At 44.6% G+C, this 26,208-nt stretch overlaps 2 protein-coding genes across 2 annotated transcripts in view; one reads left to right on the forward strand and one right to left on the reverse strand.

The window, feature by feature from the left end:
• The window catches only part of cdkl5 (cyclin dependent kinase like 5), a 33,265-nt gene extending 17,477 nt beyond the window's left edge, over positions 1-15,788 (forward strand). The window contains exons 5-17 of the mRNA XM_076302446.1: positions 1,341-1,461; positions 1,727-1,786; positions 2,837-2,927; positions 4,987-5,176; positions 6,484-6,564; positions 6,681-6,847; positions 7,955-9,041; positions 10,102-10,203; positions 11,316-11,424; positions 11,597-11,717; positions 11,938-12,046; positions 14,823-15,098; positions 15,274-15,788. Coding sequence (XP_076158561.1) covers positions 1,341-1,461; positions 1,727-1,786; positions 2,837-2,927; positions 4,987-5,176; positions 6,484-6,564; positions 6,681-6,847; positions 7,955-9,041; positions 10,102-10,203; positions 11,316-11,424; positions 11,597-11,717; positions 11,938-12,046; positions 14,823-15,098; positions 15,274-15,642 — 2,883 coding nt within the window. The 3' untranslated portion in view covers positions 15,643-15,788. The remainder of the gene's footprint in view (positions 1-1,340; positions 1,462-1,726; positions 1,787-2,836; positions 2,928-4,986; positions 5,177-6,483; positions 6,565-6,680; positions 6,848-7,954; positions 9,042-10,101; positions 10,204-11,315; positions 11,425-11,596; positions 11,718-11,937; positions 12,047-14,822; positions 15,099-15,273) is intronic.
• Positions 15,789-20,258: 4,470 nt separating this feature from the next.
• rs1a (retinoschisin 1a) lies at positions 20,259-24,315 on the reverse strand. Its single transcript, XM_076302447.1, has 6 exons — positions 24,264-24,315; positions 23,849-23,874; positions 23,618-23,741; positions 21,230-21,371; positions 20,559-20,754; positions 20,259-20,411 (listed from the first exon to the last, which is right to left on the reverse strand). Exons 1-6 carry the CDS (start codon positions 24,313-24,315, stop codon positions 20,259-20,261), a joined length of 693 nt encoding a protein of 230 aa, XP_076158562.1.
• Positions 24,316-26,208: the final 1,893 nt, after the last annotated feature.

The following is a 26,208-nucleotide window of genomic DNA, read 5'->3' on the forward strand; positions in this document are numbered from 1 at the left end:
CCACCATGATATTAAACATAAAAGTCAGAAAATGTATTGTCCTATGCTGCTACTACTGCTTGTTGCCTATTTCATAATGTCTGATGGCCACACCATTGATTTCACCAATAATGTCCACAAAACACAGATATATATAAATAGTCAGACTATAGCAGGGCAGGAAACCAAGGCAAATGACAATTTTCACATAGATGCCGATCCAGACAGCTTCACCAAAGCCACATCAACTCACACACAACTTCAAGCTAGCATACAATCTATACTAACCAAGCACTGTGGTTTGCAAGCAGCACAAAAACACTTTTTATAAAGAAAAGGGCCAGATTACAAGCATGTAGGCCTACTGTATTACGTACTGTATAACATAAGTCTATGTTATCAAATAAACATGAAACAAAACTTACCAATTCCTGCATAGGCTACTGACCAGCTAGCTTGGTGCAGAGCTAGCCGACATTATGTGCATCTTGCTAACATGTAGTCCAGTTGACACTGTAACTTTACATGATATAATTTTGCTTAATGAAGGCTTATCAATATATATTTTTTAAACAAAAATGGTCAATATACTGTCCATAGCTATAACCAAAGCCATGCCAGTGTGACATGTACTTTTCCAGTGAATGTCAGTCTGACTGACAGAAGATGCTCATGAAGTTCCTCAAGTCAAATAGATAGCGTCAAAATTCGTGATGAACGGTTCCGGGTATTCTTTTAGAACATTGCAGGCCCAGCTGTAGTCAGACCTGCCTTCCTCGCCATAATAGGTCGATTTGATTGGCTAATCAGTCAGATGTAGCCATCAATCAACCCGAATCCAAACATATGATTTCTAATGGTTGCTTAGGTACCGAAAACGCAGTGATTCCTTGTGAAGGCCTTAACAAGGGCAGGCACGCGATTGGATAAAAATGTATCGCACGCCCTCACTATTTGTTCACACAATCTGTCAATCAAATATAGCGGACATCGGTAGGATATGTTTAGCCTAGTCAAGAACGATCGGGAAGGAGAAGAAGAAGCGAATAATAAATGGTAAAGTAAAATGTTATTAAACATTTTTATTATTTTTCATTCGTTTGAAAATAGTTAGGCCTTCAGAGAAGGCCTTGAAGGCCCTGACGGTCCGCCACTGCAACAAAAGCATTTTCATTGTGTACAGGGGGGATAAGTCACAAGAAGTTTGCTATTTACAACAGCAGAGTAAAATATAATATTGTGTCTCTAGAGGGAGCTCTACAGTTGCCAAAAATACCTAAACCTGCATAGTGTACCTTTAATCAGTTATGTATGACACTGCCAGTGTGACCATGCGTTGTCCCGATTGTGACCTGCTGTAGAATATGCTGGAACTACTGGAGGAACAGCCCAATGGCGTCCCTCCAGAGAAAGTACGCAACTACATCTACCAGCTGATAAAGGCAATCCACTGGTGCCATAAGAATGACATTGTCCACAGAGGTAAGAAGCTTGTTAAAGGTAACTAAAACTATGTAACTAAAACTGGAGACATGCTATTTTGATGCTGCTTTTTTTCCTGCATTTTAGTGCATTATGTAAAGATCCATTGTCATAGCCATCATAGGGAATTGTATTTGTATTTGGATTGTGAAAATGGCTAAAAAGGGTTTACCTTCGTTCGTAGATGGACTTCCAGCCATCCTGTGCTTGGTGTACTTCACAATGTATTTTCATGCAGTTTTGGAAATTATCTCTATTTCCCCAGATATCAAACCAGAGAATCTCCTCATCAGTTCCAACGATGTTCTGAAGCTATGTGATTTTGGTAAGTTGAATATGTGTGTGTGTGTGTACAGTAAGTGACATAGTATAAGTATATATACTCTTTTGATCCCGTGAGGAAAATTTGGTCTCTGCATTCCCAATCCGTGAATTAGTGAAAAACACTCAAACACTCAGCACACAGTGAAGCACACACTAATCCTGGCGCAGTGAGCTGCCTGTATCAACAGCGGCGCTCAGGGAGCAATGGGCACTTCAGCCGTTCCTACTGGTCGGGGTTCGAACTGGCAACCCTCCGGTTACAAGTCCGAAGTGCTAACCAGTAGGCCATGGCTGCCCCTGTGAGCTGGACACAGCTCTATCATGACTCAGTGGCCTTCTGTGTTTTTAGTCTCACACCCCAGACTGCCAGTGCGTCATTATCCTTCATGAACACTCTCTCTCTCACACACACACACACACACACACACTCACACTCACACTCACACAGAGAGTTTGAGCCACCATTGTGTTATTCTCAATGCCTCCCACGTCGGACTCCCCAACCAAGTGCACTACCTACACCATCACAGCACCAACAGTGGCATGGTGCCATGGCTAGAGCTATTGTCCTGATATTGGGACGTTAATTCGTCCTTTAGAGCATCTTTCCTCAGGTGCTGGATGGATAACCAATATGTTTTGTCCTGCAGCTAGAGTCTAGACGCTAATGACTTAGGTTAGTGATTGCATGCTGATATTGTTTTACCCTGTCATCTAATGCCCTAATCAATGGCTATTCGATTTCCAGATAATCACAGTAGAAGTCAGTTGATAACATGAACGCATTCTGCTGTACTCCATCTGCCAGAAAATAAATATCCTCGTTGTTCTAAAAGCTCTTTTTTCTAAGCTGTATATAGCAACCGTTCACACATTGTTGACAAGATGGGAAGGGGGGGTTGACTCATATCACTTCTTGCAACTCACAGAACACAGAAGACAAACTCCGGCCTCCACTGGCTGTGGTTTTGACAGTGACTGTTCAACACGTTCCTTATTTGTGATCTGTCTTTCTCCCAGTAACACTCTACACTCGTTCCCCTCTCTGCAGGCTTTGCACGTAATCTCTCCGAGGGCAATGACGCCAACTACACGGAGTATGTGGCCACCCGTTGGTACCGCTCGCCAGAGCTCCTGCTGGGGTAAGAGCGCCTGGCCATTTCCCTTTCTCCCTCCTCCTGATTGGACCGTCTAATCCTGCCACCCGGACTTGCAGCATGCCATCCATGTCTGCTCTGAATTAATTTATCACAGAGTTGTAAAGCTCAGGTCAGTTAAAATGGTCATCCATCTGAAAATATTCAAGTTTAAGGCGCAGTCAAGGATTTCACAGGAAGTTGCGTTCGTTTGGATGTTTACATTTATTAGCAGATGCTTTTGTGCAAAAAAAACATACATTATTTAACCATGGATCAAATGACACATGCCAGAGAGGTAACTCACTCCTACCTTCAGTATTCCCAGAGAAATATCATGCAGGGTTTCATTTTTGCTTTGGGGGACAGGCTGCCCCCACTTTGTTTGTTTCCCGTTTTTCAGAGCCTGGGCTGCCTACAGAGACCGGGTTTTTTTTATAGTGTACTCACAGAATGGGCAGCTAGCGGCTGTGTGGAAATGATCACTGAATGTGACAAAAAAAATTATGGGCTTAGAATCGTGTAAAATCCCTGACTTTTAAGAGGCAGAGAAAGTATTCCTTAAAAAATTACACAAACCAATTAACCAATTACCAAAATAGTTGGCGATGAATTTAACAGTTGCCAACTAATCGATTAATTGTTCCCGCCCTAATGTGGATGTTCAGAAGGGGCCTGTTCAGATTGAGACCCAGGGGCCGCAGTAGAGCAGTTCGGATTGTATGGCTTGCCATAGGTACATAGCTCTCATAGCTGTGGTACAACTGGCCGATTGGATTAAGACCCAGAGATGTGGGCCTGATGTCAGTAGCGTGTGGAGCAGATGTGGTCCAGTTTTAGATATTAATGTAAATGCCATGTTGTGCTCCTCATCTTACTCCCTTGAAGGAGTAGTGCTTTGCAACACGTGGCAGAGAGGTGGGGTGAGTGTGTCATGTGAGGACTCTACTGAGCTTGTGAGACAGTAAAATCAGGGGAAGGTTGAAAACGTTCTTTTGAGCTTGCCGACATTTTATCGTTTATATTTTTCGCATCACCTCCCTACTGAATACATAAATGAACAGAGGCATTTTTATCTTTCTTTTTTTCTTACTCTTTCTTTTTCTCTCTTTCTGTCATTTTTCTTTCTCTTACTGTCTCAGTGTCTTTGAAAATGTTTGGTATTTGAATTCCGCCCACGCAAATATTCTCTGCCTCCGTCTCAGCCTCTCCGCTCAAATATGTGTCTTCCAAACGCCTCTCATTCTCTCTCCCCCCTTCCTTCCTTCCTTCTCTCTCTCTCTCTCTCTCTGTCTCAGTCTCTCTCTCTTTGCTCTCTCGCTCTTTCTCACTCTTTATCTGTTACCCCTTCTGTCTGTTGAATCTCACCCTCCCTCTGCTGGCTCATCCCTGTCCTTAGACTGATTTGGTGTGCATTGATCCATCATGTCTCTGCAGTCACTCAGTTCCACTGCCAGGCTGGAATGCTTTGATCTGAGTCCTCAGTCAGATTGGAAATAAGGGATTCATAGAGTGGCCTTCTGTCTGCGAGGGTTACGTATCATCCAGCAACAATGTAAAGAGAATTTTGGAAAGAAAATTATCTCATATCTTAACAGCCTAAGGGAGTGTAACTGTTTTTTTTTTTTAGTCTTAAAAATAAAAACATTGGCTTTGGCTAAAAATGCATCAGCCAAATGTAATGTAATGTAAAAATTAAACATGGCAAAAAATGTTAATTAAAATAATGAGTTTGGATCAATTTGGAAGACATCATAAAATAACTATATTTTCTTGGCAAGAAAAATGACACTGAACATCTGGCGACAGATGCACACACATACCACATACCGGCCCAAGTGCCCACGGGGAACTGGGTTTGAGTCCGACCCGGGTCATTTCCTGACCCCATCCCATCTCTCTCTCCCACTCGCTTCCTGTCCCTCTCTTTACTTTTCTGCCATTATAAAGGCAAAACCCCAAAAAATACACTTTAAAAAAAGATCTAATCTCTGACATAATGAATGGTCTGGTCAGTAACAGTTCTGTTCTTCCTGATCTCACTGTTCCCATCTCTCTCCTCTAGCGCCCCCTATGGGAAGGCTGTGGACATGTGGTCGGTGGGCTGCATCCTGGGGGAGCTCAGTGATGGCCAGCCCCTGTTCCCAGGTGAAAGTGAGATCGACCAGCTCTTCACCATCCAGAAGGTTTTGGGTCCGCTGCCTCCAGAGCAGATGAAGCTCTTCTACAACAACTCACGCTTCCACGGCATGCGGGTGGGTCCTGACCACTTCTCCTCCTCTCCTCTCTTCTTCTCTTCCTCTTCTCTATGCTCTCTCTCTTACACGGCATGTGGGTGGGTCCTGACCACTTCTCTTCCTCTCCTCTCTTCCTCTCCTCCAAGCTCCCTCTCTTCCTCTCTTCCATGTTCCCGATGGATCTACTCCTCTCTCCCATGCATGTTCCCTCTCTTCCTCTCTTCCATGTTCCCTCTCTTCCTCTCCTCCTCTCCTCCATGCTCTCTCTTCCTCCCTCTCTTTTCCTCTCCTCTAAGCCCCCTCTCTTCCTCTCTTCCATGTTCCCTCTCTTCCTCTCCTCCTCTATTCCATGCTCTCTCGCTTCCTCCTCTCTTCCTCTCCTCCAGGCTCCCTCTCTTCCTCCCTCTTTTCTTCCCCTCCATGCTCCCTCTCTCCCTCACTCTGTCTGCTTGGTCTTGTCGTGTCCTTCTCTTCTCTGGTCCTCGTGGCTCGGCTCCCAGCTGGTGACTCACTGTAGAGCTGCTGAGCTCTCTGCCACACACCACTTTCCACCACCACTCTCCCTTTCTCTCTTCTCTCTCTCTCTCTCTCTCTCCCTGTGCAACACACCACTTCTCTCTCTTTCTCTCTCTTTCTCTATATTTCTCTCTCTGCAACGCGCCACTTTCCACTTCTCTCTCTCCCTCTATCTCTCTCTCAGCCATATCCCCTCTCCTTCTCTCTTTCTCTCTCCTCTCTCCTTCTCTCTCTCCTCTCTTTCTCTTTGTCTCTCCTCTTTCCTTCTCTCTCTCTTTGTCTCTCTCTCCCTCCTTCTCACTACTTGGTTTGTATTTGCCTTTCTGTTTCTCTCTCCACCTCCCTCACACACACTCTCTCTTTCTCTCTCTCTCTCTCTCTCTCTACAACACACCAGTTCTCTCTCTCCACCTCCCTAACACACACGCATTACTCATTTCAGTAGAAATCATTCTAAATACATTGAAAGGCCGCACTTACTCTATAGTGAGTATTTATGCCTGTGGAAGAATAATGTTTTAAGAAACCTTTGCAAGTCTACTGGCTGTGGGTTTCTTTTAAATTCACTCTGAAAATAGATGAGAGACCTCCCTAATTAACCCTGACAGGTGGGATAATTTACACCCTGTGATTGAGCCCAAAATGTTAATCACTTCAACTGGAACATTCAGTAGCACTATTTAGTCATAATCTATGCCTGTGTGAAAACAATATCTTAGCATTTCAGGTTTGTAACTTTGTGGTTTTCCTGTGTGTGTGTGTGTGTGTGTGTGTGTGTGTGTGTGTGTGTGTGTGTGTGTGTGTTTTAGTTCCCTTCAGTGAGTCATCCACAGACTCTGGAGAGACGGTACCTTGGCATCATCAGTGGAGGCTTGCTGGATCTAATGAAAGTACGGACAACGTTCCCTCCATGGCACTGTGTCTAATCTAAAATCCTCAGTAGAAATACATCTCATCCTGACTGTAACTCTTCCTCCTTTACCTTGTTTACTTTTCTGTGGATCAGAGCTTGCTTCAGCTGAGCGCGTCAGAGAGGTTCCTGACGGAGCAGAGTCTGAACCATCAGGTGTTCCAAGCCCAGCGAGTCCTGGAGCGGCTCTTGCCCCCCTCCCCCACGCCGCCACGCTCCTCTAAGAGGAAGCCGTATCATGGAGACAACACCATACCCAGCAGGTTGGCACACAGCACACGATGCCCAGCAGACTCAGCACAAATATGATCCCCAACAGCTCAGCGCATTTAACATTAATTAGCCAGGGCATTCATCAGCGCACAATATCAGTACTTGCACAACAAGCAGCATTATCACTACAGTATAACCAGCATATTACTGTAGTGCACAGTATTAGCTTATCACCCGGAGAGAAGAAATACTCTTTTCTGATTGACTGGTGGGGTGGCTATTAATTCTGAATAATGGGACACCTATGAAGTAGATCCGGTAAAAAAAGTTTAATCACTGTTCCATATCAATGCTTATGAATGGTAACTATAACAACCATAGTAGGATGACGGTTGAGTCTGGAAGCAGGCTTCGCAACAATGGAATCAACTGTAAACAAACTAACTGTCCCTGCTATCGCTGTTAGGGCCAAAGAAAGATGTTCAACAAACTGAACAGTCGGCTTCTTTTTCTGGGGCAGCCGTGGCCTACTGGTTAGAGCTTCGGACTTGTAACCGGAGGGTTGCCGGTGCGAACCCCGACCAGTAGGCACGGCTGAAGTGCCCCTGAGCAAGGCACCTAACCCCTCACTGCTCCCCGAGCGCCGCTGTTGTTGCAGGCAGCTCACTGCGCCAGGGTTAGTGTGTGCTTCACCTCACTGTGTGTGTGCTGAGTGTGTTTCACTAATTCACGGATAGGGATAAATGCAGAGACCAAATTTCCCTCACGGGATCAAAAGAGTATATGGAACCGCTTGTTTCCTTTGCGTGCTATAAAGGCATGACTATTGCCTATAGTGGCAACCGTGAGTGATAAGCGGGGTAATGGTCTTCGAGGTGTCCTGTTATACGGAATCAATGGACTTGGAGTTCTTTGCCTCCCCCTGGTCCATTAATTCCGTATAAAAGGACACCTCAGCAGCAGTTATCCCTTACAGGACGTCTGTGATCATTTATGGCAGGTTTGGTCAAAATGCTAATATTGTTCCTACAGTAATGATTAGCACACACCACAGTCGACCACATGTTTGCGCACATTAACCGCATACAACAGCATCAATGTGCAACACCAGCAGTTCAGTGTGTAAGACCGTTGTCCATGTCTCTGCCCCACAACAGGAGTCATGCGGGTAAGAGCTCAGGCCACCGTCGCTCCAATGCCAAGGAGTGCTCGAGCCTGCCACGCCACGAGGACCTGCACCGCAGCAGCGACACCTTCCTAAACGGCAGTGGTCCGGCACCGGTCAGTCTGAGCCCCATCCTGCACCCTAAGAACTTCCAACAGACCCAGACACTGAGCCGTTCCATCTCCAGCAGCAAAGACCTGGCCAACAACCCACTCCCGCACCTGCTCAGCCCCAAGGACATCAAGGGCAAGACGCACTTTGACTTCAACATCCCGCCGCCGCCCAACGTCGCGGCCGCCACTAAGCCACCAGACGGACCGGGCACCAAGTACCTGAAGTCGGCCAGTCGTTCCCAGCAGCCGCAGCAGCAGCAGCAGGTCCGGCCGGTGGCGTTCGTGGAGGGCAAGAACAACACACTGCAGCCAGGTGAGAAGCGCAGTCGCCATGGCCACGTCCCGGTCGACCCCGCGTCCAACAAGAGCGGCGCCACGTACCTCAGTTTGTCCAAGTCCCACGGGGGCAGCGGCGCTGGGCTGTCGCAGGGCCTGGGAGACGCCAAGTCCGTGGGCAACCTGAGCGGCGCGGGGCTTCTGCTGGACGAGCCGCCGCCGGGGCCTCCCCGCTACTTCCCGGTCAGCTGCGTTGATCTGAACGCCGCGCCCGGCAGCCCGGCAACCCATCACACGTCTGACCGCTCCGGACACAGCCCCTCGTCCACGTCGGCGACCATCACCCGTGGCAACCCGCACCTGGAGAGCAGCACGCTCGACTCTCGTCGGCCCTCAACCCGTCACAAAGGCCCAGAGGAGGCGCGGGTGGTGGAGACTCTGGACCCAGGAGGGAGGCCGGGAGGAGGTGGGAGTGGGAGTGGCAGTCACACTCATTCCCTGTCCACCCCCCACGAGTCCTTCCCCTACGGCCTGGGCTACACCAGCCCCTTCTCCTCGCAGCAGCGGCCACACCGCCACTCCATGTACGTGCGGCGGGAGCGCCACCGGCCGCACGGTCAGGAGGGGGCACTGGCGGTCGGTCAGGTGGCGCCCACACGCGCCAGCAGCCTGCAGATGCTCTCGCCACAGGTGCAGCACCGCACCCTCACACGCCACTCCGTGGGCTCCTCGCGCGAGGACTGCTCGGAAGACATCGCCAGGGTCAGTTCCCCTGCACACACGAGACAGGGTGGAGCAGACATCATCAGGGTCAGTCCCCCCACACAAACGATACAGGTTAGAGTACGGACGACATCACCAGGGTCAGTCCCCCCACACAAACGATACAGGCTAGATTACGGACGACATCACCAGGGTCAGTCCCCCCACACAAACGATACAGGCTAGAGTATGTCAGTTCCCACACAGATGAGACCGATGAGCAGGCCCCAGTCTTCATGTGTACATATCAGTCTGGTCAAAAGACATGTACTCAAAGTGACACACCAACACCCCTCAGAGGTCAGTTGTAGTTATAATAGTCATAGTGTAGCAGGATGTAGCATGAGTGATATTAGCAGTATAATTTCCCTAATTCCTGCAGAACCACCAGAACAACCCTAGTGTCATTGATTTGAGCAAAGTTTGAGCAAAATTTGTATCTTACTTTGTCATCCACTGTCTGTAGACATCACACGGAAATGTTAGACGAAGCTATTAGCATTAGCGCAGGGAAATGTTAGAGGAAGCTATTAGCATTAGCGCAGGGAAGCGTTAGAGGAAGCTATTAGCATTAGCGCAGGGAAGCGTTAGAGGAAGCTATTAGCATTAGCGCAGGGAAGTGTAGGAAGCTATTAGCGTTATCTCCCTTTTTCTTAGTCAATTTCATTTCTTTGACTACTTATCAGCAGCACATTTGAGTGTCGAAATTCCTCAACACAACCCTGCCGAGCATTCCTTTGCTCTTGGGAAATTTCAAAATGCGCAACATCATTTTCACCTCCAGAGCCTCTCGCTGAGAAAAGTCGCCAAACAAACAACCTGCATCCATGTCTGACCTTGGTGATCCATGTCTGACCTTGTTGTCTGTGATTTTTGTAAGAGGCGAGTCTGTGTTTCTCATTCAGTGTGTACCATGTTGCTGGGTTTGTCTGCATCTGTGACGTGACTTTGTTCCAGCTTGATTTGCTGTGTGACATTCCTCCCACAGAACGATCCGTCTCCAAAAGAGGCGACCCAAACACGCCCCCCCATCAAAGATTCCACGCGGGACAACACTGCCTCCTTTCATCCCCAGCGTTCAAAAAATGAGGTCTGACTCTGCCTTCCCTCCAACTGACCCCTAACCCCCCGGCCAACACCCTGGTCAGTTAGCCACCTATGAAAGATAGGCATATAAAATAGCCACCTATGAAAATAGCCACTCGTTGAACACAACCACTGCAGCCCCCCCTCCATTAATTCACAAAGCTTCACTAATTCTACGCCCTCGTTTTGATTAATATCCACTGGTTTCCTCATATTAGCAGTAAAGAGATAGTTCTCCCAGGAATGGGAGGTCTCCCATCTCCCGCCAGTCACCCTGTGGTGTTAACACCTATAAAAGACTGGCTTGTCAGCACTGCACAAATGAGTTATCTAGCAATATTTTAGGAAGGCCTGGTCCCTGTTCCCACTTAGTGTAGAGAAAAAGCCATGCTCTAATATAAGAGACTATCCACTGCCCTCCTATTGTGTAATGGCTGATACGAAGATAAGTAGGGAACAGCTACTGACTGTTATAAGTAGGGAACAGCTATTCTCTGTTATAAGTAGGGAACAGCTACTGACTGTTATAAGTAGGGAACAGCTACTCTCTGTTATAAGTAGGGAACAGCTATTCTCTGTTATAAGTAGGGAACAGCTACTCTCTGTTATAAGTAGGGAACAGCTACTGACTGTTATAAGTAGGGAACAGCTATTCTCTGTTATAAGTAGGGAACAGCTACTCTCTGGTTCATTTAGCACCCAGAGGAGCCCCAGCATACTTCACTCACTCAGTCTCAATGTGGATTATAAATGTTCTATCAGTGTGGTTCCACTTGTGAACAGTGCTCAAATATATTTACATGTAAGGTCTCACTTGTAGGTGTTGTGTTACTCTCTCTCTCTCTCTCTCTATCTCTCTCTCTCTTAGCACTTCTCTACCCCTCTCTTTCTTCTTACTTTTCCTCTTTATTCCCCTTATGTTCCTTTTGGGGCATGCCAGACAGTCATTAGCCTGTTAGAGGGCAGCCAGTCTATGACATCCTGCCTTTATTGTCTGGCTGTGTGTGTGTGTGTGTGTGTGTGTGTGTGTGTGTGTGTGTGTGTGTCTCTGGCTGTGTGTGTGTGTCTGGCTGTGTGTCTGTGTGTGTGTGTGTGTTTGGCTGTGTGTTTGAACAGGTGGGGATGTATCACGACCAACACCTTGAGGATGGAGGCACTTCCTCCAAGGAGAACCGCATCATGTACAGCGACTCAATGCCACGACGAGTAGGAAGCTTTTACCGAGGTGTGTGTGTGTGTGTACTGTATGTGTGTGTGTGTGTGTGTATGTGTGTGTGATGAGTAGGTAGCTTTTACTGAGTTGTGTGTGTGTGTACAAATTCTCTCAGACCCTCTCCTGCACTACAGATGCGGTGATTGGTAGGCTCTTTAACACCATTTTTCTTTCCCTTCGGCAGTGCCATCCCCAAGGCCTGACAACTTCCATGATCCTACGGCTCCGGGTCGCGGGGTGCCCATGCCTGGCGACAACAGCGCCATGAGTAATCACTCCAAGCGGCAGACCACCTTCGAGCCGTGGTGCGTACGCCATCACCTTGAGTAATGCACTGGCCTGTAATTTGCAGAGCTATAAGAGGTGACAAGGTGTCATTGGAAAGCTGTAATTTGGACTTGGCTTAGAAAGTGCTGACTTATCACAGAGCGTTCAAGAAAGTAAAGCTCTACCTTAGTTCAAATAACTCCACTATCATCAGCATAAATGAGGGATTTTGTTCTAATACTTGTTTTTATAAAACAGGAATACACCTGAAACAATGGCCATGAATCCTCCGCCGGAGCCTCCAAAGCATAAAGAGAAACAGGGTTTCTTTAGAGCAATAAAGAAGAAGAAGAAGAAGTCACAAACGGTGGGTGTCGATCAGCTGATTTGGGTCATCTTAGACCCCCAGCTTGATGTTATATATACTGGCTAGTCATACCCCTAGCTCATGCTCAACAGCAAAGCTACTGAATGGCAGTGGAAATGGCTAAAGCTTTTTATATTGTGTTTTTGTCTGTAAGCTTTAAAGTCTTTGTCTTTCTCTGTTATGTGACTATGTGCAAAATATTTGTGGGGAATGTCTGTATTTAGACTTAAAGGAAGGAAATCTGGCAGCCTATGATGTACACTATAGATCATAAATATTTATTTTTTACATCTGTAATTAATTGCAATAACATATATACAGTACCTCCATGTGTAGGTTACATTCTATAAACTGTTTTTCTACCAAATACATTCTATAATCCGTTTTTTACAGTAGGCCTACCTCTGTGTGTAGGTTACATGCTGTAAACTGGGTTTTTACAGCACCTCTATGTGTAGGCAACATTCTATAAACTGTTTTTTTTCTACAGTACCTCCACGTGTAGGTTACATTCTATAAACTGGGTTTTTTTTAGTCTTGTTTCAGTCTACCTCATTAAGTACACAGCATAATCCACCCTGAAAATCAGGCTATTTCCTCCAGTAGGTGGTGATGTCATTTCCTCCAGTAGGTGGTGATATTTGTTAGCTTTTGTGTGTCTGTGTTTGTTTGTTTGTCCTTTGTGTGAAATGCACCTGTTGGACAGAGACCGTCAGAGGGGAATTCGTAGCTAGAATCATATTCAGCTTTTTCATGGGAATAAGTTCAGACACAACAGAATATCTTTTGCCAGGGAATATGCTGATGCTTTGCCTCCCTCTGTAAACACAAGCTGTGTCCGTATGTTCGCTCAGTGACGGGAGGCAACAGTCTGTTTTCTTCGATGTGCCACTGGAGTCTTGTGCATCTTATATTGCAGACAGACGTCGGCGATGGAAGGGGTCCAAGCATCAAGAAAAGTCTTTTCCCTCTATTTAACTCAAAGAATAGTGTAAAGCGTAGCCCCTCTGTGAAAGTAGTCTCCTCTCCCATGGTACTGTTCTCATCTACTGTACTGCTCTATCCACCGATCTGCTCATCTGTTTTAAAAAAAAGCACACATCCATCGCATGACACTGATTAGTAATATTAGAGTGATAAAATGTTTATGTTTGACACATTTTGCTTTTGTCCAACTCAGGTGGACTATGGTCACTGAGTTCGACCATTCATAGAAAGCCAGCCTCAGATCTATCAAGTGCAGACTGTGTGTTGTGGCAGTTTGCTGAATTTAAATGGCATAAGTAACCCATTTTGCAAAGTTTATTATTCCTGAGGAACTTTGTGAGTCTGAATTGTTCACAGTTTTTTTTTAAATAACAACTATTGCTTGTAGCATTCAAAAGCTTCCTTTTGACTTCCCTACCTCATGCAAAAATACTGAAAGGAATAGTTATTGATATGTTAATTGTTATCTGTTCTTATATTTACTGTATTGTATGTTTTTGGTCTTGACATCAACCTTGTTGTCAAGTTCCTTCACCTACTGGGCTGAAGTTTATTGTAAACTCACATTTTGTTTTGTATAAGCCCTACTAGTTTAGCTTATGAAGTTGAACAACAACAAGAAACAACAAACAATTCTAAACAACAAAAAACTAGCATTCACTTGGAAAGTGAGGTGAAGATGTCCCACTCATAAGCTTCTCAAATACTTGTGGAGCATTTATCTGTCTTAGATTTTGCAAAATGGGTAGCATGAGCAGTTCAGGTCATTTTTATTGAAATTATTTGTGTAACACCCAGCTCACATAGGGCCCCATTTTTTACCATGGGCTCACATAGCTCACATAGGGCCCCATTTTTTTTACCATGGGCTTTGAGGGTGTTAAAAGAACATCCCATGGCCGACACATATAAACCAGCTACCTGTATTAATCAAGTAGGCCTGTTATTGATTCCAGCTCCTTATCAGTGTACTTGTTCATTCAACAATATATTTTTAGGTAGTAAAACCGTGAGATTGTGTTGATTCATTCTGTTGATCTAGTGGTTGGTTTTCTTTTCTTGTACTATCATTGCTTATGTCAGTGTATGTATCAGTAGACAGCATGTTTGAGGGTTTAAAAAGAGTTGCATGGGACCCCTCATAGTCGTCTTCAGCACTGCCTGCAAAGATGAAGTACACGCTGTCAGTCTGTCTGGGCTCACCGCCACTCTCTTCGCTATGACATGTTTCTGACAGCAGATCGCCCCTCTCCTTGTCATGACACAATGTCTCTGGACGCAGATCCGGACACCTGTCTTATGGACACATAAACCCTGTGTATGGCATATGCAACATGGACTGCATTGTTTTTCATAGAGGCACACATGTCAGAACATTCAGAGAGTATGTGTAGGAACAGAAACATCACAACGGCAGAATTGTATCAGAGGTTGTGTTCTAGAACAGCACCACATTGCATTCAGTTCAGTAAAAATATGAAATGCACACATGTTGTCTATGTGGATGGGTAACATTTTTGCCATAGTGGTCAAGTAGTGTATGCCATACTAAAGCTTTATGTGTGTCAAAAGAGTTTCCAAAAGCCAACTGGCCCAAGTGATCTTGAAAATGCAAAATACACTTTAGCGTTTTTAAAATAACACTTAATCAAGTGTTAATTTAGCTAAAAATACTCAATACGCAAAACATGTCCACACAGCGCACATTAAGCACAGTCAAACGAGTCACCATGTGCACAGGCACAGAGTGGAGACATGTAACTGAAGTTGTAACTGTGGCCTTTGGCAGGTGCCGGGAGACGTCCAGGATCCAATGGCTGCTCAGCGAGCGACAAAATCTTCCTCCCATCAGAGCAGCCGACACAGAAATCGGGATCGGGACCGGGACAGAGAGCGGGACCGGGAACGAGAGCGGGAACGGAGCCGAGATCGCAACAGGGACCGAGAGCGAGAGAGGGAGCGAGAAAGAGAGAGGGAGCGAGAACGAGAGAGGGAGAGAGAGAGAGAGAGGGAGAGAGAAAGAGATGAATGGCCCACTGAGAAACTAGCAGAGCCACATTCTCAGGTGGGCTATTCTCAGAACCTGTGTTTGTCTTGTCAATTATTACTTTTGTCTCCAGATTATCTGCGTACATTTTTATCTGATGAATCTTAGATATAAATACATAAATCCTTTTGGCAGTGAGCTAGTGAACTTTTTGAGTGAAAATGAGTGAAACTGTTTCTCTTCCTGCCCCCAGAACCAGCCTCTTAAGTCCCTCCGTAAGCTCCTGCATTTGTCCTCTCCGTCGACCAGCCAAGTGGCCGCCTCAGAGCCGCGCTTCCAGCCACTGCCCAATCCACCCTCCAAAGGGAACTTTCCGGAAGCCAGAGTCCACTCGGGCAGCAGTAGTGGGGGCAGCGCTCCACAGTCCAAGAGCCGAAAGCCCACCTACCCCCTCCCGGGGCAGGTGGAGTCAAACTGGCACATGTCTGCCCTGTCCAGGGCCGAAGGGGTAGCTTACCCCGACCAAATGGCTGGCAAAGTGGGTCAGAACGGGCCCACCTTCACCCGCCCCACCAGGTCACGGATGCCAAACCTCAATGACCTGAAAGAGACGGCCCTGTAGAATGTGTGGAGGACCTGTGGATGGCCATGTCTCATTGCCAACTGAATGCTCTCACACTCACTCACACACACACACACACACACGTACGCACACTCACACACACACACCCAGACCCACGCACTCACCATGGTGCACAGTGCTTTTCTTGGCCAGGGGTTGGTGATCATCATGTCCTTCTTTTGGAAATATCAGTATTTGATAGATTAACATTTGTATTTATTATTATTATTATTATTATTATTATTATTATTATTATTATTATTATTATTTTATGTGTTAATTGTAAGTTATGTTTGCTTTCAGGTCAATATTCTACTGATAAATAATATGTATATGGAAATGTATGAATGAATATTCAAAGAGTAACTGCAAGAGCTTTAGTTTGTACAGAGACTAAATGCATTGAAAAGAAGCTAATGTAATAATGATATATTTCATGATGAGTATTTAATTGTTGTGTCTGAAATATTGTACAGAATGTATTTTGTTGTTATGTGAACATCATGTCTTTTGTTTTTTTGTCAAAATCAGTCACAAATTGCTCTTTTCTTGCATTCATTCCTCCAGAGATTTCAATTGTATTCATATCATTTGCCTTCATAATTATAATAATCCTTAATACTCTATTTAACAAATCGTAGAGTAAGATGAGGGTCCATTTACTGTGTATTGAAGAATCATTAGAGCCCTCGCACCAAAAGTGAGCCCCTCTCAGAAGAACCGGATGAATGCTCTCCCCCCACTATGGTGAAGTAGATGTCCAATCAGAAGAACCGGATGAATGCTCACCCCCCACTATGGTGAAGTAGATGTCCAATCAGAAGAACCGGATGAATGCTCACCCCCCACTATATGGTGAAGTAGATGTCCAACCTGCGGGAGAGGAACCTGAGGGAGAGAAGAACCATTTCCTCCACTATTCCTGCGGGAGAGGAACCTCTCAGCGGTGTCTGCTGTGCTGGAGGGAGTTGATCAGCAGAGCTCCAGCGGGCCCGTAGGCGATCACCAGATTCCCCATTAAATCGAGTTTTGCTTCGCGGTCTGTCAGACGTCTGGAGATCGTTGCGTCCCCCGAGGCTCTGCCCGCTCACCCCAGTGGCCTCACATCACCAGCTGGTGAGCACAGTGCCCTTGTCCATGGCGCCTCAGACAAGCCAAGGCAAGAACAGCTCAGCACTAGTCCATCTCCTCATGTGAAGCAAGGCTCTCATCTATATATTGCTTCATTTTATTTTATTCAAAATGTGGTACCACAATGGGATATTGCCTTCCATAATTTGTGATTCATTTTGCTTTCAGAGAAAAAAGAATATAAGTATGAAAGTAATACAATATGAAAAGATTTTGGAGGACTACATTGGTTGAACATGGTAAATACATAATGGTATATAATTATCGTTTGGACAATTGGACAACATTATATAAATACAAAATACTGAATGCATAAAACATCTCTGCAACTTTTGTTACTGTTGATTACTAAAGTAATACACAAATTCCAAATATAGCTTATTTCAGAATATTTGCCATTGTAATAAGTGGTGTTACTTTTAAATCTGTTGTTTTAATTTGTTTGTATGTTCCTCATCAGTAACGCACTTTAAAAAGACAGAGTTTTGTGCAATGTTTTTGTCTTTTGTTAGAGCAGCACATTCTGGTTCCAGTTTGTTTTGCCACTCGGGGAAGCAGAGTTAGTCCACAGTCCATTAGTTCTGTCATTAATGGCATTACTGATGAGAGAAATGAGAATGTAATGAACAGCATGCAGGTCTATTCATATCCATCTTTCTGTAGAAGAATCAATCAAGGCAGTTCACAGCAAACACAACACAAAAATACAAATCAGGCTGTTAAGGATATGAAAAGCATAAGGGTTTGTGGTCATTAGTCCATGATTCCTCTCAACAATAACACTGTCATTTCTAAATGGTTTATCATTATTGCATCACTCATCATTGTATTCACATATATATTTACACTGACGTCATGACATATAGGATTTACACTGACTTCAGTCCATCTATGACACCCTTTGGATTCACGTTTTTTTTGTTTGTTTCATTTACATGTTTGCATTTGCTGCTGGCACTTTATATGTTTGTTGAGACAACCTCTCTCAAATTTCAAATGTTTGCTAAATTTCTCTCAAAATCATTTTTGTCCAGTGAATGTATACCTCTGAAATGTAGTTACTGTTCTGCAAACAACCTTTTCTCAGTGCTTTTTTTGGGTATATAGTGTGGATGGCAGACTGTATGCTGAATACAGTGACAGGATCATTGATTGCCTTAAGTCTCCGTAAAGATGAACATTTTAGAGAGATAACTTACTTCTGGTCTTCTTAAGTCTCTGTAAAGATGAACATTTTAGAGAGATAACTCACTTCTGCTCTCCTTAAAGACGAACATTTTAGAGAGAGTCTTCAGTTTGCTCAATCTACTGCCACAGTTTCACCCAGAACTTAAAACATGACAGCACGTCATTTAGTTTCTTAAGAAAAAATACAGCAGTATTGTTTGAACTCTTGAAAGTGCTGCTTAGAATAAAAAAAAACATCATGTTTGTGCCCATTTTTCCCCAGTTCCTCCTGACCTTGTGTAATAGGGGGTCGGGATTTAATTAATTTTATTCAGCCCAGTAACAGGGTCGGGATTTAATTCATTTTATTCAGCCCAGAGGCATTTGGTTCCTTGCAGCATCATTACAGGAGCTGTAAACTACGACCCATATAAACTTGTTTAGCTATTTCCTGCTCCCCATGTTATTCACATCTCCATAGAAACACACCCAAGGGCCTCTAATGTGTCACACGTACTGTTTCCTGTAGAAGAATGTTGTGTAACACTGTGTGTCAGTTTGTACTGAACCATCATTGAGAATTAAATCATTAATGGCATGTTTCGTAATGGACAACTAAAACACTGGCAGTGACATGACAGCATGCATGATTATATGGGTCTAAATCATTTGACTTAAGGGGAAATTGGGGGTTATTTTATCTGTATTGTACTGTATGTGGTAGTTCCACCAAGTAGACAAAAATAATTTTCAGAAGAATGTTATTGGTATGAATGTCATAGTCACGCAAATAGAGATTGTTCTGACTGTCTGACACCTCCATAAGCAATGTGAAACAAGCGTCTCAGGTGTTTCCTCTGGAAAAGGTCCACTGGATTCACTCAACTATTTCATACGAAACCCAACCAGTTCCAGACTGTGTGCCATTTCTGTATCACTTTTACAGGATTACCCATAATTTACCATCCTGAATTATATGAAAATGTGACTGGGAACAGCAGGTCCAGTAAATCCATAATGGTCACCAATTTCAGAAGGGTGTCATCTTCGTCCGTCACCTGACCATGGTCTGTCTCTGTGTCATCCAAGGGAAACTGCTTTGATACAATGTTATTTGAAAATATTTTATATGTTGTTGTTATGGTTTCACTGGTTTGATGCCTTCATGGGTACCCTCTTGGCATGACATACACAAACAGCATTTATATTGTCTGTATTTAATGATGATTAAAATAATAATTTTAAAATGTGCTCTTTGCCTTGCTATGCTGTAGTATAATTTCACATGGTACTGTAGTATAATATGACATCAAATTCACAGTACTAGAGATCTCCTTTATTTAAGGTCCCGGTTTTCTCAGGTGACCATCCGAATACACAGTCCAATAGTGCACTTCTACATATAATTTACAAAACAGTTAATTAAAAGAGAAAAGAGACTCCCCTCCCCACTGCATGGTAAAACACAACAGTCCACTCTACATCACAGGAACAAACCACAGCAGAATTCACAACATCACAGTACACAACATCCAAGTATTAGCAGAAATAAAAAGCCATTCCGTCTCTTTCCTCTGTAGGCGCACTTTTGCTTCCTATGATCGCAGATCCTGTTTACATTTGTGTTTAAAATGCATCTTGGGTCAGGATCACAAGTGGTCAGTTCAAAATACAAGCGTAAATAATACGTAAATAATCACCAACACACATTGTCCACACGCATTTCACCACATACTGTATCTTTTGTAGTGTAAACGCTAAAATGTTCTGATGCGTCTCAGACCATGAGAGTTCTAATTAATGTGAAGCAATATAGTGGAATCTAAACAGAAGTGGTCAGCAACCTCTGGCTGTGTAAACTGTGACGTGTCTCAGCGGACCACCTGTGATGGGATCACGAGAGACGCACTCTAAAATCAGATGTAATCAGGCCCTTATTGGCCTATGTAACCACCTTACGGTCTCTTCCACGGCTGAGTCCCAAAAAGGTTTTGCTGTTGTAGGAACGCTCAGTAAATGTATCCAGAACCCTCCCTTTTTCCACAGTACACTTGTCAGGTGGTGAACATTTTTCAGATTATTAAGGACATATAAAAGGTTGATATTTAACAAGATATAAATGCTATATTAGTGAGCAGGGGAAGGGGGTGGCGTGTGTGTATGTGGTGGTGGTGGTGGCGGGGGGGGGGGTTTGTGTGAGGGCATTAAATACCATTTCCATCAAATCTGGCATGAGTGGGAGAGGCGAAGGGAGGGGTGCGTGACTGTGGGCGGGGGGGGGTTGGGGGATAGTGAGGGCGACGGGAGGGGGGGGGGGGTCAAGTGCACTTGCTCATGCACATCAGGAGCTCCATGCGGATGGCGATGCGTGTGTGCCAGCCCAGAGGCAGCAGGCGGATGTAGCGTGCCACGATGGGCGGCCGCAGCAGGTTTTGCACCGTCGAGGACCGGTCCGAGTTCCCATAGAATACCTGGCCATGAAGAACCATGAACATTTCTTAAGCTGTGCTGATGTTATATTTATCAGTGTACAAGGGACATAATACAAAATGTTTATTTATTTGCATCTTTTTCATTCATTTATTGCAAATTCTTCTGGTAGTTTTCTTCTGACTCACCCTGTTGTTGCCGGTCTGGTCTTTGTAGTAGACCCAATTGAGGCTCTCGTTGGTGCGGTACTGGACGCTGTATTTGGTGATCCACTCATCAGCATCACAACGTCCTTGAGTCAGGATTCCAGACACCACCTTCACATCCTTAAAATCGATCTGCAGCCACTGGTTCGTGTCCTGGTACTTGGACAGCCATGCGCATCTAAAGGGTGTACGTAGTAATTGTGCCAGAATTGTAAAAGCACTAGAAAGATAATACTGTATAAGTATATATACTCTAAGTATAAGTATATATATTCTTTTGATCCTGTGAGGGAAATTTTGGTCTCTGCATTTATCCCAATCCGTGAATTAGTGAAACACACTCAGCACACAGTAAATACAGAGTGAGGTGAAGCACACACACTAATTCCGGCGCAGTGAGCTGCCTGCAACAACAACGACGCTCGGGGAGCAGTGAGGGGTTAGGTGCCTTGCTCAAGGGCACTTCAGCCGTGCCTACTGGTCGGGGTTCAAACCGGCAACCCTCCGGTTACAAGTCCGAAGCGCTAACTAGTAGGCCACGGCTGTGAAGGTGTATGAATAGTTGAAAGATGATACTGTGAAGGCGAGCTTTCTTTTTGCGATATATGCTCTCTCTTTATATTTTATCTAAACAGTGTGGAGGTTACACTTACCCAAAGCCCTGGCTGTTCAGTCTGGCCTTGCTGGCCGTCCAGGAGGAGAACCATCCAATGTACTGGTCCTCGTTGGGACAGCTTATCTGCTCTGGAGACACCGATCCTGCTTCAAACCCCATGGGCTTATGATAGGGACACTCTGTGGACAGACCCGTGCAGATAAGGATGAATAAATCTATGGGGGGGTTTTTTTCCCTCATATATAAAATATATGGATCTCAGAAAGCAAGCAACCGGAACACACAGAACATCCCTACATAACAGGCTTACAAATATCTGCAAGAGGCACTTTATTAAATGTACTGAACAAGCCCACCTAAACAGTCTTGAGTCAGTGCTACCATGCAAAGCGCATGTTTTATTCAGCAACTATAAGCTGGAAACATTAAAGGACACATTAAAGCTCAACATATAAGCTGTTGAGTGTGTGTGTGTGTGTGTGTGTGTGTGTGTGTGTGTGTGTGTGTGTGTGTGTGTCCAATCCAGAGGTTGCCCTTTTCACAAACAGCCCAAATACATGCTTAATGGCATTGAAGCCTTGATCATCAAGATTTGCACCGTTCAAGATGACGTGCAGGCAGAAAAACAGGCAACATTAAAAGCTTTCCCAGTGCATTACTAACACTCCAGTCTCAACACTTGTCAAGTGCTATTCCATTTCCAATCCTAAAAGGCTTGCTTTAATTCTCCATATTGAGAGATAAACATCCATTAAGACTTGAGAATGGCAGATGGTCAGATTCTGACCCTAAGCTTTAAACCACAATGACTTCTTTTTGCTCTGGCTCTCTCTACACTTAGGATTCCCACCGTACAATGGAACACACATTCTGTCACGCCAACCAGTTATGTCATGTTTTGACATGATGTAGGGGAACTAGGAATCTCAATGCTCACCTCACCAAGTGAAAGCCAATGAGCAATACTTTAAGTAGCTGCGGCCCAAACAGGAGGGACAGAGGATCCTATCCGAGACAACTTATGTTTTTAAGTCCCTCACAGGCTGGTGTCAGCGCCCAGATGCAGCGAGCAGGACGTGGCAGACAAGGGGGGCAGACGACGTGCCATACAGACGCCGTGCTCCTGGGTGTTGTGCCGTGCATCACACTCTTTTTATTGTGTGAAGGGCAGGCCCTATTCTAAGCGCCATAATCTGTGCATCACAACACTGTTTGAGTAATGGGATTATGTCTGTGCATTCTGTCTCTCTCCACCACTCTCCCCTCTCTCTCTTTCTTATTTCCTCCCTACTTCCTCTCCGTTCCTCGCTCTCTCATCCTCCCTTTCTCTCTCTTCACCATTGTCCCCTCTCTCCCTCTTTCTTATTTCCTCCCTACTTCCTCTCTGTTCCTCGCTCTCTCATCCTCCCTTTCTCTCTCTTCACCATTGTCCCCTCTCTCCCTCTTTCTTATTTCCTCCCTACTTCCTCTCCGTTCCTCGCTCTCTCATCCTCCCTTTCTCTCTCTCTTCACCATTCTCCCCTCTCTCCCTCTTTCTTATTTCTTCTGTGCTTCTCCTCAGTTTCCTCCCTCTTGTCAGGGTCCATGTTCCTCGCGCGGGTTTCACTCACTCCCCTACTCTCGCCCGGAGAGGGTCGAGGGGGATGTCAGGAGAAGGGCAGCGTTACTAGAGCATGCCGGCCCTCGGGCTTTTGTGCCGGTGGGGTGCGCCGGTCCCCCGTGCTCAGCTCAGGTGAAGCATCTATCGCGTGATTAATGACTTTCTGCTCCACCGCAGGCAGGGGCTTGTCTATGCGCCATTTCGTTCGCACTATCCCGAGCTCTCAAATTTGCCAAACGCAAAGCAACCCTCGCTAATGACTGATTCAGCAGAATGGTCACCGTGAGACAATTCATCTCAATTATCAAAGACACTGAGTTGCTTTAATAAACCGTTCTGCATTATTTCCTAAACACACTGACATGATGATTTATCACTGTGTTTTTCATTCAAGGTCTATACTGGTGGGATCATATCTAGTTTAATATTTCTGCAGCTCACACACACACACACACACTCCATAGCTAACCCTTGACCACTGTGCCCATTCATAAGCAGTCCACGTCATTAACAGGGCATCATCACTGCTGTGCCAAATGACTGGTCTGCACTGAGACACACAACATCACTACAAAGACAGCAAACCTCTGCACCCAAGTCTAATGAAAACTTCGTAAAGTCATTAGAAATTCATGAGTAAAGTCTATTTATCATATTGCTAATATGCCTAACAACAGACTATGGCATATATATATTACATACATACATACATACAGTATATACATCTGTACATACATATATATTTTACATTATGTCATCAACAATTAGCATATGTATAACTCAAATGCCAATCAGTGCTTTTCCTCATGATTGCGGTTTGCTCACCTGGCATACAGTCACCTGGGAAGCTGGAACCATACGCTGTGATGCCACTCAATTCAGTCGGTGATTCCCCATCACAGTCACACTTACAGGCTTTAGCTGTCCATGGCTTAGTTACCTCTTGCTCCTGGTGAGAAAAAAACAGAAGACAGACTTGCCGATTTAAGATGAACTCTTACCCTGATGTTGTTGCATTTCAGGATGTGAGATTTAGAGTGTCTTATATGTTCTTACCTCCTGTGACTGGGCTTGAATCAGACCTACAGAAGACCAGAAGCAACAGCAACAGCAACAGAAAAGATAATCATGTTCAGTATATTTCAAAACGTGCAAATATAGTCAAATATGACACATCAGTATCCACATATGTGTAGCTTCATAGATGGGCTTCATTAGAGATAGGTGACACTATATCAGCACAATTACACAAAACAGGGGAAGGTTATCAGGACATATCATGTAAATAGCAAATAATGGGCTTCACACCTTCATTTAATAGAATCAAATAACCTTGAATCAATAATAAAAAAACTGTTAATAAAAGTAAATACAAAACTGAGTGATCTACTGATTTGTTTTGAATTAACGCCCGTTTCTTATCTACCTCCTGGATCCATTTTTCAGCTGCAACATGAGGACAGTCACATACCTTCAGCCACCAGGAGAAGCACCAACAGAACGCACCGCCTGCTCTGCTCCATCTTCCTTTGTGTCAGGACAGGGGACCACGCTGGCGCCAACAGCAGAGAGACTAGATTACTGTAATCCACGGGACAGTAATGGCCTTATCTAATACCCTTTATCTCCTCACAAAGCTCCTCCCTCAGCTGTTGAGGGCCAGTTTGTCCAATTGTACAATAATATCAGAGACTGACCCCTGAGACAACCATATGAAAAAAGAGTGTATTTTCACCCTTCTAAAGACCTTGTCATCATACTGCAAAGATATGGCCCTCTGGTGTTGCTTGGTTAGGTCTACTTTGCAATTTCCAGACACTAGAATGATTTGGTGCATTGAAACACCTTGAATTTTACAACAATATTACAATAATGTAACCTCAATTCAGAAATGAAAAAGAAAAAAAATATTTGCACATATAATTATGGCAACACCTGACCCTACAACACAATTTCCACACTGCAATTGCGCGCCTGGCCATATGCACAAAACATGAAACAGGCAGACGCTATTTGCATGTGTTTTTTTCGTCCTACCGAGAGGATGTAACAAATAAATTCTGTAACCCAAAACACTGTTCTCCAATTAGTCGCAATTGGCGCTCCTCGCAGCTATGCGTAATTGGGTCCTAATGAATTGCAGGTGCACCTCTATAAATGCTTGTAACGAAGGGAAATGTTGTAGTCCGTTTTAATCATACGTTTAAAGCCCTGCTAAAGATGAAAGTGTCTGGGGTGCCTGGAAGGTCTTGCCGCGATGGGAGGAGGAGATCAGTTCTACGGAGACGTTCCGCGTCCATTTATAGGAATCAGGACGAGGTGTGCTTAATACTGACCCGTTTTGTAGTAACCTATGCCTATGCTCTTCAACAGAATTCTGACCTGTATGTTCACTAAAAATTATTTGTTTTTCCAGATCAATTTTGCACGGGAGTTGAATTTTCCACGACGTCAACCTGTGTACATGCTGCACCGAGTGGGGAACGAGGCCGCGCGTCTTGCCGTTTCAAATAGGCGAAGGGTCATCACCCATCATGAGGTTCTAGCTGCCATGTTCGCCATTTTTAGTGCTGCTGCCCGGGCCCGTTACCAGTTTGTCGGCGTTTCTGATGGTGGTTAACACGGACTTTGGATGATTTTAACATTTGGACATATTTTACGAAGAGAAACGAATAATAAAAACGTTTTAATAATTTTACGCCTGGAGTTTTCTGTTGAAGTGGATGACCTTCATAAAAACAAATACTGGTGGTTCAAGTGTTCATTTCCTCTGCGCATTAACACGTCAAGCTAATTAAATTGGGTTAGTGAATTTTGGAGTTTACCATTAACCATGTGTGCAATTCCTTGTCACTTGTTGATCATGATTTCATTGCATCCATCCCGCGCCGGTTTGATTAGTCCCTGATCTCCACCAGTGACGCTCTTTAGTATCCATGGGCGTTGCGTTGGTAAGGAGGATGTGTGCGCATCAGCATCGATGAGTGCTGCAGTGGCGCTCGCGTGTAGTACGTAGTAGCCTAAAGCCACTACCGAGCTGTTCAGGTGGAGGTTGAGCCGGATCTCAGTCAGGAGTAGGCAGTTCCACTTTTTAAAAAGCAGTGGTAGAAATGGTCAAAGGTAAGTTTTCGTGTTTCATCAGTCTTTAGTTTATTGTTTACACGCGTTATTTAATGATTAAGGTTATAATACAGACTTGAACCAGAGTGAGTTGGGTTGTTTGGTAATCTGTTGGCTATCATATTAACTGATTACATATCGGCCTAAACAAAATGTGCCTTTCTGCGTAAGGTTACAGGTAACGTAGTCTCTAGTTATTGGTGAGAGACCTGTTAACTCATTTTGGCGACGAGTTCAAACTTGGAGTAATGGGATCAAAAGAGTAAGAAGAAACCAGCATGTTAAATGGGCTCCAA

The sequence above is a fragment of the Alosa pseudoharengus genome, unplaced genomic scaffold (assembly GCF_046254945.1).
Source record: "Alosa pseudoharengus isolate Yale_2024_CS ecotype anadromous, Long Island Sound unplaced genomic scaffold, YU_APseudo_1.1 YU_APseudo_1.1_scf_24, whole genome shotgun sequence".
NCBI classification, from domain to species: Eukaryota; Metazoa; Chordata; class Actinopteri; order Clupeiformes; family Clupeidae; genus Alosa; species Alosa pseudoharengus.